The following is a 17,965-nucleotide window of genomic DNA, read 5'->3' as shown; positions in this document are numbered from 1 at the left end:
CGTCATTTCAGCCGACTGAGCAGTTAGGTACATTACGTTAATTTAATGTAATGAACTCGCTAAATGAGCTCTTAGAGATAACTTGAGCCCGATGCCTAGACGGAGTAAACAAGGATGAATTGCGAATTTCCTCATTGCAGCCGTTTTATCAAACAGATATGCCGCGACAACTGTCACCAGCCGTCGCCGTAATCGCCATAATGTGGCACTGAGTGCTGAAATATCCGCACTAACATAGGCATAGTAATTTAACGAGAAAGTACTTACCTACTTACCTAAGTCTATGAGTGAGTGCTATTCATAAATCTGTCCAGGGTGGCTAGCCGAATGGCACAATCGCTCACGAAACGCTCACGAAACGAAGCGCTAGTAGATATCTATCTCTATCGCGCTTGCGTATTGGCGCGACAGTGCCAACGGCGTATCGCTTTCGTTTGGCGTCGGAGAAATGCCATTCGGCTACGGGGCCAGTTTGTGTAGTAGGTACCTACTCGTGTGTCCGTCTGATGCGATAGATAATTAACGAGTTTTTAAGTAGGCGCTCATGTTGTGGACAGTTTGTAAAATTGGGATATGTTCCATGTGGAAAAATCGGAAAATTATCATATTTTGTATGGTAACAGAAATGCCTGATGGTTGTCCTAACACTAAAAACAGATGACGATGACGACAGATGAACTGCGTTCCATCCTAGTTGCAACTATTTGGTACGGCAGCAGGCATGCATAATTCAATTCAATTCAAATTAATATATTAATTATTCAAATAGGCTTACAATAAGCACTTTTAACTTTTAAATCGTAAAAATGAAATAAATGTCACATACCTACAAAGAAAAAGCGACTAAGTGTCCCGAGCTGGAATCGAACCAGCGTCCTCCTTTTACCGGACGGATACCTAAACCGCTCGGCCATCGGATCACGAAGGCAAGGGACGAAAATTCCAAGTATATGACATTTCCGAAGGCTCGTGGCGCCCTAATGAAGTATAATAGTAGCGTTACTACTTAAAATATAAATTAACATATTTTTAATGAAAATAATTTAATTTGTTCTTCGAGCACTTTTAAATCGTCTACAATGTACAATTATCATAACATAGCGACACCTCCTTCAGTCAGGGTCAGATTTAAGGTAGTTATTAAAATGTAGAAATGAATAAACTTATTAATTATTTTTACCTGAGTGCGTTCGCTCGCAACGTTTACCAAAGGTCAGTTCGCACATCCGTCAACTTCACACTCGCGACGGGCAACGAATGAGCTGTGGGCGGCGACATCTCGTCTCATTAATATCGATCACGTGTTTACGTACACCGTTTAAAATGTATGAAATTGCGTTAATTGTGTCAAATGCGAACAGCAAAGTTTTAACGATATATTTTTTTCTTATATACTATTTAAAAGTTACAAAAAATAAACACATAACTATTTTAAATAATTCCCTACTTAACTGTACACAGCGTGTGGATTCCAGCGAATAATGAATCCAGTTATAGTATCTGACCATACGAATCGTATAGGATAATTATTTTATTGAAAAGTGTTATTAATTAAGAGATTTTTTTTTAATCTAACCAAACAGCAATGTACGCCGTCCAACTTAATTTGACATGACATAAACGTCATGTTGTAATGACGTTTAGGTAGGTACGCTAATTGATGTGGGCGTAATACATTGCGTGCTGAATTATCATGTATGTATGAAAAAAATATCTCATCTTCTCATCTATTAAAAAAAACATGTAGTTAGCTCCTTAGGTCCGATACTAATCGTTATTAAGATATTTGCCCGTATGTACACACGCGTATAATCAATAAAAATAGTTATTTGTTATACAAGGGGGCAAAGTTGTATTTTAACGCCGAGTGTGGAATTGAAAAACGAGCAAGTGAAAGGATTCTATAGTTGAACCACGAGCGAAGCGTTCGAGAATAGAATCCTGAACTTGCGAGTTTTTTAACACACGAGAAGTAAAATACATTTGCACCCGAGTGTAACACAAAACTTTTCCCCTCAATATAGCGAGGAAACTGCAAAGCAAAAAATGCGTTTATCACTGCTTCTAGTAGTTCCACAGGTGGTAAAACATCTTTATTACTAGATTCACCTACTTTTATCAATTTTAAAGCAGTTAATTTGACTTTATTCAAGGTCAAATTACTTTACCCACTAGTGGATAAAATATGTTTTTACCCGCTGGTATTAAAGGACAAAACACGTGTTTCCGAGCTAGTGAGGGGAAAATATTATTAACATCTCGTCTATCTAAGCCTACCGATTCTTACTTATGATCTAAAAATATCACCGAACAATTTTTTATGTATTTTATATTTACATACTTAATTAATTTAATTATATTACGGTTATATCATAAGTGGACATATTTTTTTTTAATTACGTATATTCGTATAATTTTAAAGCTTTTCATACCTAAATATAATGCTAAAATACGATTTCTGACAACACCTCAACCTCAAGCCACTTTCATCGCGCTAACGTCTGCATGTGTATAAATAAATTTCCATGACATTTCGTCAGGAAAATGAACAGTGCACGTGAAATGAAGTCGCCGGTGAATAGCGGAGCAGATTGCATTCTGGCGCTGCATTTGCATCGCCTTAGCGCGCAGGCGACATCGACAGTGCAAGTTAGAAACTCACAAATATTAAAAGCGTCGGGAACAATCGTTTATTCGCACAAACGTAGTCAAAATTTCCAATTATTATATATACGAAAAATAATTGGAAATCACTGGTTTAAACTTTCACGATTATTACACATAATCGGGACTTAATCGCAGGAAGCCTAAGATCACCTAAGGACGTTATACCGTTTCAATCACCTGGCGTTTATAAAATTGATTGCAGTTGTGGTAGCTCCTACATTGGAGAAACTAAGCGCACCATAGAAGAAAGGGTAAAGGAGCACATCGCGGCTGTGAAAAATTGTCAGGTCAACAAGTCTGCCGTGGCTGAACATTTGTTAGAGTCAGGGCCAAACCACTGGATCGAACTACATGACCCTAAAGTCCTTTCGACGGAACGCCATTTCTACAGTAGAAAAGTGCGTGAAGCCATTGAAATCAAAAAACATCGCAATTTCAATCGGGACGAAGGTTTTAGGATCTCATCCACATGGAATCCTGTCATTAATAAGTGTAAGCCGAAAATAATATCGAAAATAATATCGACAGTCGTTAAATCGAATATCGTCAGTGTTGTATGTCGACAGAGTAACATCCCTAGTGCGCAAACAGTTCAAGTTGATAATCAAAACCAAGTGCGGGTAGTTCGAAAAACTCGCGCGGCTGTCAGAAGGTGTTGATGTCAGTTCAAGCCAGTCTTCTCCGAGACCACGGGGACAACGCCGTCCTTGAAACGTTGGAGGTCAGTTTAATATGTAGTTATACGCGATTAAGTCCCGATTTTAAAAATAATTATGAATAATTGGAAATCTTCTAATTTTTTATACAATTTTTATTATACGGGTTGACGATCTTATTATGAAATAAAATAATAATTACTAAGATTGACATTATTTCATTAATTTAATTTTTTATCGAATTTCATAATTATTTTTCTGATATTTAGAATAAGATGAAAATTGTACGAGTACATTGTAGACGATTAAAAGTGCTTATTGTAAGCCTATTTAAATAAAGAATATTTTGACTAAATTGACTATCAATCATTAAAAAAAAATATGACAAAATACAAATTATGTAAAAAATGGAGAAAAAGATCCTATCAATGTAAAATCTAGGAAGGAAAATGAGAACCAGATGTTTATATATGGTAAACCGATCTCGGAATAGACGTCTCTTTTCCTCTGAACTATTGAAAAACATAATAAATATTAAGTTTAATAATCATGGGCAAGTTATCAATCTTCGTTATACATATAAGCTCAAGCCGATTCTGATGACATATTTTCAACACTATTATCAAAACCAGCCATTGTAATTACTTATTGGAATTTGGTATTGACGATGTCTGGTACTTTCCTTCATCATAAAGCATCATCTGAAAATTCAATAAAAAAATTAGGTAAGTTCCCAGTAAATTATCTTTTATATTATCACTGGTTCTTCGAGTCGCTTGCTAGTTCGTCGCGGCAGACACAGGAATAGCTGCATACAACCTTGTTGCATTACTTGCAGTTGAATACGTCGGGCTAATATTCCTGTACGGGTATGTCTAGTCACGAATATGATAGATTGCAATTTTAATTAAGCTGAGGGACACGTTGGCCAGTCGGGTTTAATCAGAGATAACTTTATGCGACATCTTACTGCGATTGAGAGACATGATTAGTTTATTTGTAGGTATTATTATTGATTAGTGTACCTATTGGATTAAATTGTATAGCAACATCATAGACAATTGAAAATCTCTATTTTCGTAAGTAGGTAAGGTGGGGGAAGGATGAAGGGTTTTTTTTGAGGGGTTGGAGGAAATATGTTCCGTATAACGAAGCTTTAAGGGTGACTTTCTATCTTAAACCGCAAGAAAACCATGCAATCGTGCTCCTCCTTACCTTACCTTACTTTACTAAGTATCTTGTCAATAGCTATAATTATATTTCCTAAAATGTAAGTTTCAGTTTAGTGTGAATATTGCCCGTAATATTAAAAACTTACTTAATCTCAAAACTGCACTAATGCGCTACCCGATACAATAAGGTCAGTTCAAGGTTTTCCATTTTATTTGGAATATGAGTGACATATTTTTACGATGTGTTAGACTATAAATAACTCAGGAATTAGGAGAACTGCCAATTTCTTGGCGCCACTACATCGTTACAAGATGTTACTCGCATTCGTGTTATCTGGTACTATAAATCACTGTTTAGTATTTATGTTCTTCGAAGTAACTGAGTGCGCGAGATGTTAAATGTCACTTTTCAACACAACTATCAATAATCAACAACGGCAATTGTATCTTGTATGTTCAACAGGATTTGAAATTACAGCATACGAATTTGTTGTTTTTTATATTTTAGTCTAAAATAACTACTAACTTATATTTTGTTTTGTTAGGTTAGATTTTTTTTTCGATAAATTTCACACTAGCGACTAAAAATTGTTTTAATTGTCAACTTTAGTTACCGCCTTTATTTTGTTTTATTAATTACTATTACTACTTTATTGAGCATCTCTATATATGTATAATCAATTACAAGATTGATAAGTAAATTTTGAGATTATTATGAAACGATATACACGAATCCATAACGTTAATCGAATTACAATAAAAAATACTTTTAACTCAAAATTGTAACGTTATAAAATAACCACTGATGTACGATCGCTACAGATTTTTATCAATTTCTAAATATGCAAAAATAGGAAATTGATCAATTATTTTCGTCACATAGAAAAACTGATTTAGCGTTTATTATAAACATGTTTTAGCGTTTTACTTAAAAGCCGTTACAATTTTCCCATTACAACATCTATGACTGCACAAACAAAAAGGCCTCAGAACGTGCGTGCCTAGATTAACATACACTGTTTTGGTAGCAGTGTAGACTAGCCATCCATCATGCTCGTGCGCATAGCAACCGTCCTAGACCGCGTCTGGTGCCCGGGAGTTCACTGCTCACTATTGACCACCCGAGCCTGACCGCGCCGCGGTGCAAGTCATAAGAGGGGACTACCTGATACATATGTAGAATACCTGATACCTGATACACTGTAACCGTTCTTGTGAATAAATAATAAATAAATAATAGAAACTAATAACCATTAGGAAATTAGATTTTAGCATTTTTTTTTAGGAATTTGCTCGGAAGCTAAGAAATCTTGAGATGATGATTACTTCAAATGTCGTAGGAAACTATGTTTATCATTCTAATTATGTCTGAAGTCTGAACTGGAGTAACGAAAAAATAAGACTGCAATTCGGTGTTCCGATAGGCTCTAAGAGCTTGACGTTATGAGTATTCAGAATTTCATTACAAGTAGGTATTGTATTGAGTGTTCATAACTTTATAATCTATAATCATTTATTTTGCAAATCATGTAACATAAACCCTGAGAGGGTGTAGCAACTTATTATTAATTTATAACATGTAACATTGTTTGGTACCTACATACTAATAATTGTTGACAATATCAGAGAATATAATTTAAGTAAACTCAAAACACAACTCAACATATGACTATAATAATACACTTACTTCTATATTAATATATCTACAGAGCCATTAGTACTTATTGTAGTTCGGGCGATTTTCCGCAACTCGACGTCTTGCGTCTTTTTTGCGTGACTAACTTCCTAAGTATTTAGGGCTAAATGGCATAGCTAGCGCAATAGCTTGCGTATCGTAACATGTGTGAACCACCATGACCCTTAGCTAGTCCCCTATAGACCTTCAACTTTTCATGCCTAATAAACAAGAGCAGTTTTTTTCTTATCTTCAGTTGTCATTTTTAATTCTAAAGGTTTTAAGGTTTATACTACTGCAATTTTTGTCTCGTGCTTTGTTAATATTTTTCTGTTATATGACTTGTTTCGAATAACTAATCTGGGTGCTACAATAAATATATACGGTACATAGTTACATACCTAAGTTTTAAAATAAAACAACCTATTATCGAACTTGTAACTTTACAATTCTCAGAGTAGTTTCCCCGCCGGCGTACGATTTGCAACCCGTCAATGATATTTGGTCCGTTTCCTGGTCGTGCTATTATATTCAGGATAGCGTACATTTGTTGTAGAGAAACAATCGTCCATTAAGAACCGGGCCCGCGTCGTTTTGTTCGTGGCCAGTGCATTAATCCCAAGTGCAGTAATGACCGGACACTCCCCTACTATCGCACTAGTAAATTGCGAGTTCGTTCCTAGAAGGCTGGCTACATCTCTATTGGAATCGCGACTCAATAATGGCTCATTGCGATGCACGATACGTCTGGCCGGCCGCTTCGCCCCGGGTGCATGCATGTCAATGAGACTCGCGCGCTACTCGAGGTCCTCGATTGCATTTGCGACTTGCACTGCACTGTCGACCGTTCGAATATTCGTGGTTGCAGTTTACGCTAGATGGATATCGAGTGGATTTTTTTGCAAGGGTCGTTATTAAAGAGCTTACAAGTACTATTGAACCTATTTGCATTGTTCTAGCCCTTTACAAAAAGTTTTGCGGTTACCCGAAAATGTCTATAAGAGCTATTGTGTAGGTACCTAAAAAGCTCCACGTGGTTCTGAGGAATTACACATATAAAATGTGAATGTACCTACCCTATTGACATTCAGATTACCAACTGCCGACCCTTTAGAGAGAATTAGTCAAGTTTTGTTGTAGATTAATTTATTACTACTTACATATAATCTCTCTTACTCTGATTCATGAGTCATGACTGATGCAGAACCATTAAAATCCGATATAACTAATAATATAAACGCATCTACAGTTTCTCACAAAATAACTTTTTGACATCTTAAAAATCTTATTGTGCACCACGGCAGTTATTCTTAGTTCATATTCTGCAACGGCAGCCAGCCGTATTTGTCGCATGTCAGACTTGGCTACCAACAGCTCCTGCCGCGGTATAAGCTTATCAGTGCCACCGCCAGCCTGCAGCTAACAACCTAATAGCAGTAATGCTACAAAATTATAGACCAGAAACCAAGCGAGCCCACTATGTGTTTAGTGATAATGACCACTCCGACACTTTGTGTTTTGTGTAAATACGTTACGCCTTGGGCTGTTATTATGGCTGGATGACAACTGAGACCACTTCAACCATGCAAAATCGATAACGACCACTCACTTGGATATACATTATGAATAAGTGTAGATATACAGTACCGGTACTTTGCATAGATGTTAGTATATTGCAAAATAAACATGGAAATAGCTTGCGCGCTTCCTTATCCTTAACATACTAGTTGTAATGTGTCCCAAGAACGTGATAAATATATCAAGTTTCAATTAATTCTCCATACCATCGCATAAACTGCAGTTTTAATGATCCTAGTCTTAAATTAAATTCCCTATATTCACATAACTTGCTTGCATTTGCATCAAACTCAATCAGACTGACAGGATTAAGAAGTTGAAATACGGACTTTCAATTTATGTGATAAGAAATAATATTATCGTGGCTAAAATTACTCGCTCGCCATAATGATTTGAAATAAACGTTAACGCGACATACAAGCTTATACACAAGCAAATAAAGACATCGCAGATAAAATTTGATACAACATTCTCGTTATACCCAAAATAATATCCGCGTATAAAAAGTAAACATATCATCGTCAATACTTAAGATTGGAGGGTCATTGAGTTGGTTGGATGCCGGTACTTTCCTGACGCAATCTAAACGCAGTTATCTTGCCGATATTTTATTGCAAATCATTTTAAAATATCTACCAGGCATTTTATATGTTGTAAAGAAATCTTTTTTTTTTTAAATAGGTATGCTCTAAAGCTATGTACCGAACGTACATATTATTAAGTAAGTTCGTACCATTTTCTAGGAGACTACTCAGATTTTCTGGGATAATGTACACATGCCAGAAGATAAAGTGAGTAACTTAAAAATAAATAGAAATATGTATCACAATAAAAATCAACTGAAATGAATGCATTCAGCTTAGGAGAATTATTTAAATGGAACAGTAGCTGCAGGATGTCACCTGAGTGCAGATTGAGTGCAATTACGGAACCGGCCCGCACCCGTGCCCAGACGACTTCCTTGCCTGTATCTACCATACATATATGTAATTATAGTTACATCATCATCATCCTTCTTGCGTTATTCCGGCATTTGCCACGGCTCAGGGGGCCTGGGGTCCACTTTGACAACTAATTCCAAGTTTTGGTGTATTCAATTCAATTCAATTTATTTATTGTTCGAATGTGAGTGGTTATAAATGATGATAGGGTTAGTATTTTGTAACATCACAATCTGCCAGAATTTGGCGTAGAATACTCTTGACTGAGAGTCAATATGCAGAGAAATATGCATGGCACGTAGACACTAGTTTTTGCGAAAGCGACTGCCATCTGACCTTCCAACCCGAAGGGTAAACTAGACCTTATTGGAATTAGTCCGGTTTCCACTCGATGTTATCCTTCATCGAAAAGCGACTGGCAAATATCAAATGACATTTCGCACATAAATTCCGAAAAACTCATTCGTTCGAACCCGCAACCTACGTACTTACCACTAGGCTACCAGCGCTTCTGCTACAGATATACTTACATAATACATAGGTACAATACTTACATAATTACAAAGGTATACTTTCGATTGACTATTTATTTATACTTACTTACTCGTAACTTCTTTTTTCTCGTCGTGGTTTGGCACGACTAATTGAAAATAAATAGGTTTACCTTTAAGTTTTACGATAACTTTAAGATGATTTTAAGTTATCTATTCATGTAAGGTCGCCGGCGTACCCGAAAGACCTGCCGACCTAGACAAGGTGACAAATCGCTTGCGCCGCGACAATGAAATCCTTTCTGTAGTTTCAGTTTCTCTATTCTCTCTATTAGTCTCCATCACTTTTCCATATAAATAATGCGGCAGTGACAGTGACAGACACATATTTGAGGTAAAAATTCGTCGACTGTCGGGTCGAGTGACTGCTTGATAATGAGACCTTACTGGCCCCGTAGCCGAATGGCATTTCTCCGACGCCAAACGAAAGCGATACGCCGCTGGCTCTGTCGCGCCAATACGCAAGCGCGATAGAGATAGATATCTACTAAAGCGTTCTTCGGCTAGCCACCCTGATTTTCAAAATTCTGAAATTTTCACATAGGAACACTTCGGAAACTTTCCATACTTTGTATGGATAATTGTATGGATGGAAAGTTTCCATTTCATAAATTTAAATACCCTTTATTTTTCGTGAAAGTTTCTTGAATTTTTCAAGAAATTTAAGATTTTTTTGGAAAGTTTCTGCAACTTGCACATCACTTAATGAGACCTACGATCTACGATGAGACCTATGATGATATCTAATATATTGGTCACCTTTGTCAACACTTAACGCCAATCTACAAGTAATAGATCGCAATAAGTCATTTTTAGTGTTACCATCTACTTTTTGCACGTCTTTAGGCGGTCGCATTTTAATGTACGGGATGGTACATATACCTAATCTTCTTATATTTAATCTATGATTTAGTATTTATCTAACTTTAGGTTCCTTAAGTACATACCCTAAACCCTTTTGTATATAAGATAGTCTCGTCCGGTGCTGACCCAGACGTCCTCATTCCATAACATGAATAATACGATAACATCGGCCGGCCGAACGTTTCATTGCGTTTTACGAGCGGTAGGCTCGCCACAGACAGCCGTTAAACTTTTCATACTTCTCCTACAGGCAGATGTAATATGGCCTGTACATTTTTTTTAATAATAAATGGGCTTACTTTTGGCCACAGACTAGCCAAAGGCAAAGACGTACAATGGAGTGAGCTCGCCCAGAAGATGCCTGTTCACTCTCGATTTGAAGGTTGCCGGGTTATATGAGCTCGGAAATATAGCCGCCGGCAAGGAATTCCACTCCTTGGCCGTGCGCATAAGAAAAGAAGAAGCAAAGCGCTTCGTGCGGATTCGTGGAATATCTACCAAGTAAGGATGGAGACCAGCCGTGCGTCTAAGAGTCCGATGGTAGAATTATTCATAACGATTCAAATACTTACTTAGATAGGTACTTAACTACTTACTTACTTACCTGCGGGCCTAGCTGAAGTGACAATTCACGATCGAAACACAGTTTAGCTCTATCGTCGCTTCACTACAGTACGATAGTACTCTTTATTATGCTGTGCTACAAAAGAGCTCTAGAGTGAGCTAGTTATGAAGCGATTGGGACGTTGGTTATAGGGTAGGGTACCCATGGCGCTTAGCTTAAAACGAAACCGACCTAACGCTGTGGATGGGTCGGTTTCGTTCTAAAGGTGTGACTTACTTGTACTTTTCATTGGGATTCCGTAGCGCGTATCATAAGATCAGTTCCATCCCGCCGGCGCTTATAGAGCTTAGGTACTCTGTACCCTAAGCGCCGGCGCTGCACTAGTCTAGCCTGGCCGCTCTATAGCCTCGATGGAATAGAATAGGATCGGGTGGAAGCATCTGATGCTCAGACGACGCAGATTTCTACTCCGTTATTATGCCACATCAGTGGGCGGGACCTGTAACTAGACTCAGCGGATGTAACGTGCGGACGCCAGACTAAGTTTTATGGGTGTTTAAAAGGTAACACGAATGAAGGGAAACAAATAAGTAATGTAGTAATAATGCTTAAAGGGACATGTCACAAATAAATGCTGTTGTAAACAAATGTGACTTGCATGAATGAAGTAAACTTTCGGCCAGATTCAAATTTTATTATCTATACCGTCAAACATTAGAAGTAAGATCTAGATATGATATGGGTCAGATATGACATGTGAGTTTCAATATATAATGATATTTCTGTTTGAAGAAACGACACTTTATATGACAATGATAGATCGCTGTGACAATCTTTCTCATATCTTAGTAGAATTTTTCGAATATGGCAGTTGGCCTCCTACATCATAGTATAATAAAGAGTACTATCGTACAGTATGAGAAGTTTTTAAGATTATTATTTCATTTATTGTATTATTTTTTTTGTATTTTGACATGTCGTTTTTGACATTAAAGTTTTTTGTACATATTTGAATTTATGGCCACTATCGCTCCCCGCTGAAAGTGCCGCCCACCCCCTCTCGTTTACCTCATAGTTACTGCCTGTCAAAAACGCGAACAGTCGACCTGTCATATTTCACTCATACAAGCATAGTATACCTACGCGTTCATCTACACGAGCTTAGACTGTGTGCTAGGAACGCGCCTCTTTCATATATTTGATCGCCAGTGTCCGAGGTGTGCCCACATAGGGTTTACGAAATATTTAGCCACCTATACTACTTACCTATGGTTTATCTGGCTAATCGAACATAAGTATGTCGGAGACAGACCGGATATTGGCACGGACAGTCAATTATAGCGCAGCGCGCGAAGAGTTGCAGCTGGACAGCTGACGTCACAACCAACCAGTTGTCCACCCAACCAGTTGTTCTCCCCCACTTCGTGCGCTAGGACGGAGCCGGGATACCTGAGACCCAACACTCTCTGGCGGACCACGCTAGAGACAAGAAGTCTTAGAGCCTCCTCGGAACTGTCCACGCTATAATTGTTCTAAACCAAGTTGTTTACCTATCAGTTATTGTAAAATTTAAAGTGTGTAAAATAAATCGTTGATTACTATCGTCTTCGTCTCAATCCTCGATGACCCAGCAACGCCCCGATGTCTGAAAATGGTGCCAATCCAGACATGTCCCCGACATCAGAAGGTGGGATCACATCGAGGCAAAGAGACGCAAAATAATTGCACCGGAACGGAAGTGCCGCCATATCGGCAATTTCTCGAAGCGCAAAATCAACAAATGCGCGCCCTTATCGAGACACTGAAAAATTCGTCAATACTAACCTATAATCCACGGGTGACCTTTCCGGACTTGGAACCCGACAAATAAGAAACCAACGCCATGACATGGTGTGCTACCGCCGACGCGTGTATGGCCAACGCACCATTGGGGGCGGCCAGCTTGTCGTCGCCATCCGCAAGTTGCAGTGACTATGAAGCCATCCAGTAAAATGTTGTTTATGAGTGATAACAATGGAAACGATCATACTAGTTTTCATAACCGAAAAAAAGAGGAAGTACCCGCTAGAAAAAAATGTGTCAACGAGTTAAAAGGAGCAGCCACATAGACGGCTTTCGCAAATCGTTTACACAGTATAGCAATAATAACTCTTGTTACAAACTTCACGACGCACCGTGCACCGTCGAAAAACTACCCTCGCACGCAGTGAGTACCTACATGCAAAACTGGGAAATATTGAGTTGGACAGTTGCGGTCGCGTGTGCGCGCTGTGTTAACGTGTGTGTGAAAATGACGTCAGTGCCGAGGACATTTCGTTACTGAAGTGTTTATGGGGGTATGGAGAACAGTTCTAAAAATCTGGAAATAACATTCTTCAGAATTCCTAGATATCCAGAAAAATGCCGACAGCGTCGTCCCTGCCGGAGATTTACTACTGAGTCGTCCTTACACTGTGTCGTTTACCCTAACGTGGGACCAGTTCCAGGAGCTGTTTATTGCGAGCTAATTCCTAACCTAGAAACGTGGTAGTAAGGTCACGTGTCTAACCTTGAATGCAGGTGAGTTCATTTCATAATGTTATTTGGTGAATTGTGGATCCCATTTGTGGAAAGTTTGAGAATACCTACACTTGACGAGAATCATTTGAAACGTAGTGATTATAAAATTTCGAAAAGCGTAATTATTGTTTGTGTTAAAATTATTTAGTGTCTTTTGCTCTCAAAACAAAGATTCTTATTCTGATTTTGTTAGTTTCCAAGATCCGTATTCTGTAACGTTCCGTAGTTTATCAAATTTGACAAGTTATTGCCAGTATTAGAGTATTACCCCTAAATTTGTGATTTATCTCAAATTGTTCATTGAGTGAAAACAGAAGCTACGCATATGAAATTTTATGTTGCAGTGTGCTACAGTCAAGTCTACACAACGTGAGGTATCTAAAGTCGCGTGTACCATCACGGGAGTACCACAGACAATGCTCAGCACTGCATTTCTTGATCTGAAGGATGAAATGTGATCTGGAGAATGGAAAAAAGGGACAGGTTTCGTTCCAATTGTTTATTATTGAATTTTATTCAGTGTCATGGTTAAGCAATCTAAGAAAAGCCAAAGGTCTAAGTAAAAATTTAAAGACAAATACTTAGAAACACGGTCATGTCCCTACTTGTTGTTTTCATTTCAAGTTTTTAATTTAGTATCAGGGAAACTTCATAAAGTGATAATTGTTAAATCTCATATCTAAGACAATGCCAGTCGTTGTTTACTTGTTTCCCTTTAAGTTTTTACTAAACGATGAAACTGATACCGTGAAAATGATGCTTTCAGTAACGGCCAGCTGTGATAAACCACGTCGTGCTTCACTGCATCTGTTGCAGCAGTGGCAACTGCAGCGTGGCGCTTTCGTGCTTGAACTGGTCTTCGCGAGGTCCTCATCTTTGGCTTCGACGTGTGCGTCGTAGCGACGAATGAGAATACGACCTTGGACACTGATACTTTAAGCTGGTGAGCAGTTTCCATTTTATTGGGATATTGTTGAGATATTTGTTCTGTTTAGATTGTGAATTCTAAACAGAATGAAACTCATCTGTTGCTAATGCTAAAGTAAATTCATTTTTTTTGGTAAACATTAGTTTGCAATCGAAGAATGAAACTCGTTGTTTTCATGGTTAACGTAATTTTTATTTTGTACCATATTGCTATGTGTTGCTTTGGCTCAGACTGCGTATACCATTACAATCATTCGTAAACGTAGGAGTAAAATTCGGATCTATTTTTCCGTTTCTGTGCGGCCACGTGTGGGTGGCGTGCGTTTGGTTTGGTGGTGTAATCGGTCGATGTTGGATGCCGTATGGAGGTAGTCCATATTCATGTGATGAACACCGGGTAGAGGTGGTTCATATGTCGCCGTGTGTCAGCTGTATGACGTGTGTCAAGTTGCCGAATGGATGCAACTGTTAGAGCACTGTAACTCATTATCTTGATTCTGATTTAGTGACATTTTGATCAGTGAGATCAACACGTTGAGTTTCATTCTACTATTGTTGACTTATTTTGGTACCTACATACAATTTTGAAAAGGTTTTTTTGTCCTTAACTAAAATGATAGGACAAAATATAAAACTGGTAAAGTTGACTTTTTGGTCATGTTTTTAGTTAGTTTCATAATAAAGAAAAAGTGAAAGGCTTTTTTTGATCTTACAATTTTAATTGCGGATTAGAGTCGTTGTTTTGCGAACAGTGAATTTTAGGTAGTTCTGTGACAGCAAACAAATAGGTTAACATTTAATGGGCTCACGATAGATTGAGGAAAATGCCAGATAGCCACGTACCATTTGATGATTTAGATGTAAAGATAGCGAGTGTAATATTGAGAATGAGGATCTCAGTTCGGCTGGTCAGACCGTACCAGAGGCTTCACCGTAGTCGTAGCCCGTTAGAAGTCGGTATCTGCTGTGTGCAGTCCGTGGGTGCGCGATGCGCGGGGAGCTCTGGCGGAGGTCGGGTCTTGCAGAGACCGTAGAGTCACAGGGTTGACTCGGCGATCCCGTGGGGATGCGCGTAGTGTGTGGTTATGGTATAACCAATAGGCCACGAATGAGATACTTGTTTGGATTTTATGAAATTAAATGTGTTGAAGATTCTATTGTGAAAAAAGACAACATTTGGTACTCGGTTGTTTTGGCATTGCGTATAGTGTGTAAATAATGCTATCCATTTTATCAAATTTAATATATTGAAGATTTTATTGGGAAGAGTAAATAACTAAATTGGAACTCGGTTGTTTTGGATTGCGTATAGTGTGTAAATAATGCTATCCATTTTATCAAATTTAATATTTTGAAGATTTTATTGGGAAGAATAAATAACTAAATTGGAACTTGGTTGTTTTGGCATTGCGTGTAGTGTGTAATAAATGCTATCCATTTCTTGAAATTTAAAGTTTTGAAGGTTTTATTGTGAAGAATAACTAAATTGCCACTTAGTTGTATTGGCATCGCGTAGTATGAAATGCTATTCTAAAGTTTGATTAAGTTGTTAACGTCGATAAAACCATTACTTTGAGTTACTGAGTTTCTTTGACATTTCGTCAGGAGTGACCGAACGGTGTACTTTGCGTGTCTATTATTGTTGCAGAGTAAAACACACGAGGACGTGTGTAAGCGCAGGAAGGCCGTGTCGGAGACAGACCGGATATTGGCACGGACAGTCAATTATAGCGCAGCGCGCGAAGAGTTGCAGCTGGACAGCTGACGTCACAACCAACCAGTTGTCCACCCAACCAGTTGTTCTCCCCCACTTCGTGCGCTAGGACGGAGCCGGGATACCTGAGACCCAACACTCTCTGGCGGACCACGCTAGAGACAAGAAGTCTTAGAGCCTCCTCGGAACTGTCCACGCTATAATTGTTCTAAACCAAGTTGTTTACCTATCAGTTATTGTAAAATTTAAAGTGTGTAAAATAAATCGTTGATTACTATCGTCTTCGTCTCAATCCTCGATGACCCAGCAACGCCCCGATGTCTGAAAATGGTGCCAATCCTGACCTGTCCCCGACAATAAAATATAATAAAACAATAATAATATAATAAAACAATTTACATTAAATAAAATGTACTTGTGCTAGTCATGTATGATATAAAGTAGAGATAACGCGCTAACATATCGACGTAAAACTATATCCCTTTGAGAGGAAAGCCCGCAGCGACGATGTTTTATGGAAAATAATTAATCCGACCGGAGCGTCGATGGTCCATTGTGTCAGGTAAACACTGCAGCTTCGGAGTTAGGAAATTCAATATTCTCTATGAAATTCTAGTTCAGTCTGGTTATTCATCTATTGAACCGGATTGTGTTACGGGTTGTAAAAGATGAATATTTTTATTTCATAAATACTAGGAAGTTGGTGCTTTATTATAAAAATAATAAAAATAAATATGTATAGGTACAACGTACGTAACTTACCGACTTCAAGCAGCAGGCCAAAATTACAATCATATAACGCTCCTTGGCTATAGAAACGAAAGTGGCTCTGTCGCGCAAATTTTACTACAATAGGCACCTTGACTCTAGTTAAAATTAAGATATTTTATACCATGCACGAAATAAAGCATCAGATAAATATATAAAAAAATATTCAGAAGTTACTTTTAAATCCTATTACTTTTTAATAAATCAGGTAGAAATATATAAAGTAACTGAGTTGACCGTGACGTTACTCAATTCGATTTCATATAAATTCCATATTAGCAAGTCGTTCAAATTCGTTTTGACGGTTCTTAAAAAGAAGCTGATTTGACTAGGAGGCAAGTAGCCTATTAAGCCTATTCTAGTATACTTACAATAGTTATTCGTTATACAAGGGAGCAAAGTTGTATTTTTACGCCGAGTGTGGAATTGAAAAACGAGCATTCTATAGTTGAACCACGAGCGAAGCGAGTGGTTCGAGAATAGAATCCCGAACTTGCGAGTTTTTTAACACACGAGAAGTAAAATACATTTGCACCCGAGTGTAACACAAAACTTTTCCCCTCATTATAGCGAGGAAACTACAACGCAAAAAATGCATTTATCACTGCTTCCAGTAGTTCCACAGGTGGTAAATCATCTTTATTTTTAGATTCACCTACTTTTATCAATTTTAACAGTTAATTTGACTTTATTCAAGGTCAAATTACTTTACCCACTAGTGGATAAAATGCGTTTTTACCCGCTGGTATTAAAGGACAAAACACGTGTTTCCGAGCTAGTGATCAACATCATCATCTTGTTTCAGTGGGTAGCTGCGACGGCGTCCGCTGCGGCGGCGACAAACGCTGCGTGCTAGACGCCGAGCTGGGCGCGCACTGCGTGCGGTGCGGCGCGTGCAGCGTGGCCGGCGCGCCCGTCTGCGCCGTCGACGGCCGCACGTACGCCGGCGCGTGTGCGCTGCGGCGAGCGGCCTGCGAGCGCGGGAAAGCGCTGCCGCTGGCTTATAAAGGGTCTTGCAAAGGTAACTGAATGATTTAATCTAAGTGGATTCTCTGCTTGATGATAAGCTGTACATTTTAGAAGCAAAATATCGCATGCAGTGCAGAATGCGTAACAAACTAGTCTAGTCAATCGTTTACGCTCCGTATTGAACGAAACTCACTAATATGGGAGACTAAAATAATAAACGATAATAATTTCGCTACGCAGCGCATTACACAGCTGTGTTGGTATATGATGAAACAGTGCGTTCCGGTCAGATAATATCGAAAATGCACTAGCTGTCTCCTTATTATTATTGTCGGTAGTGACCCTCCCTGCAGAACCGC

The 17,965-nt window shown here is 38.4% G+C and overlaps 1 protein-coding gene across 1 annotated transcript in view; it reads left to right on the top strand.

Annotated features, from left to right (window-relative positions):
- The window catches only part of LOC125234605 (follistatin), a 66,623-nt gene that overhangs the window by 45,733 nt on the left and 2,925 nt on the right, over positions 1 to 17,965 (top strand). Inside the window, exon 4 of the mRNA XM_048140927.1 lies at positions 17,443 to 17,658. Within this exon, the coding sequence (XP_047996884.1) occupies positions 17,443 to 17,658 (216 nt within the window). The remainder of the gene's footprint in view (positions 1 to 17,442; positions 17,659 to 17,965) is intronic.

The sequence above is a fragment of the Leguminivora glycinivorella genome, chromosome 16 (assembly GCF_023078275.1).
Source record: "Leguminivora glycinivorella isolate SPB_JAAS2020 chromosome 16, LegGlyc_1.1, whole genome shotgun sequence".
Classification (NCBI taxonomy): domain Eukaryota; kingdom Metazoa; phylum Arthropoda; class Insecta; order Lepidoptera; family Tortricidae; genus Leguminivora; species Leguminivora glycinivorella.
The sequence above is the reverse complement of the archived record's forward strand: the minus strand, read 5'-3'. Positions and strand labels throughout refer to the sequence as shown.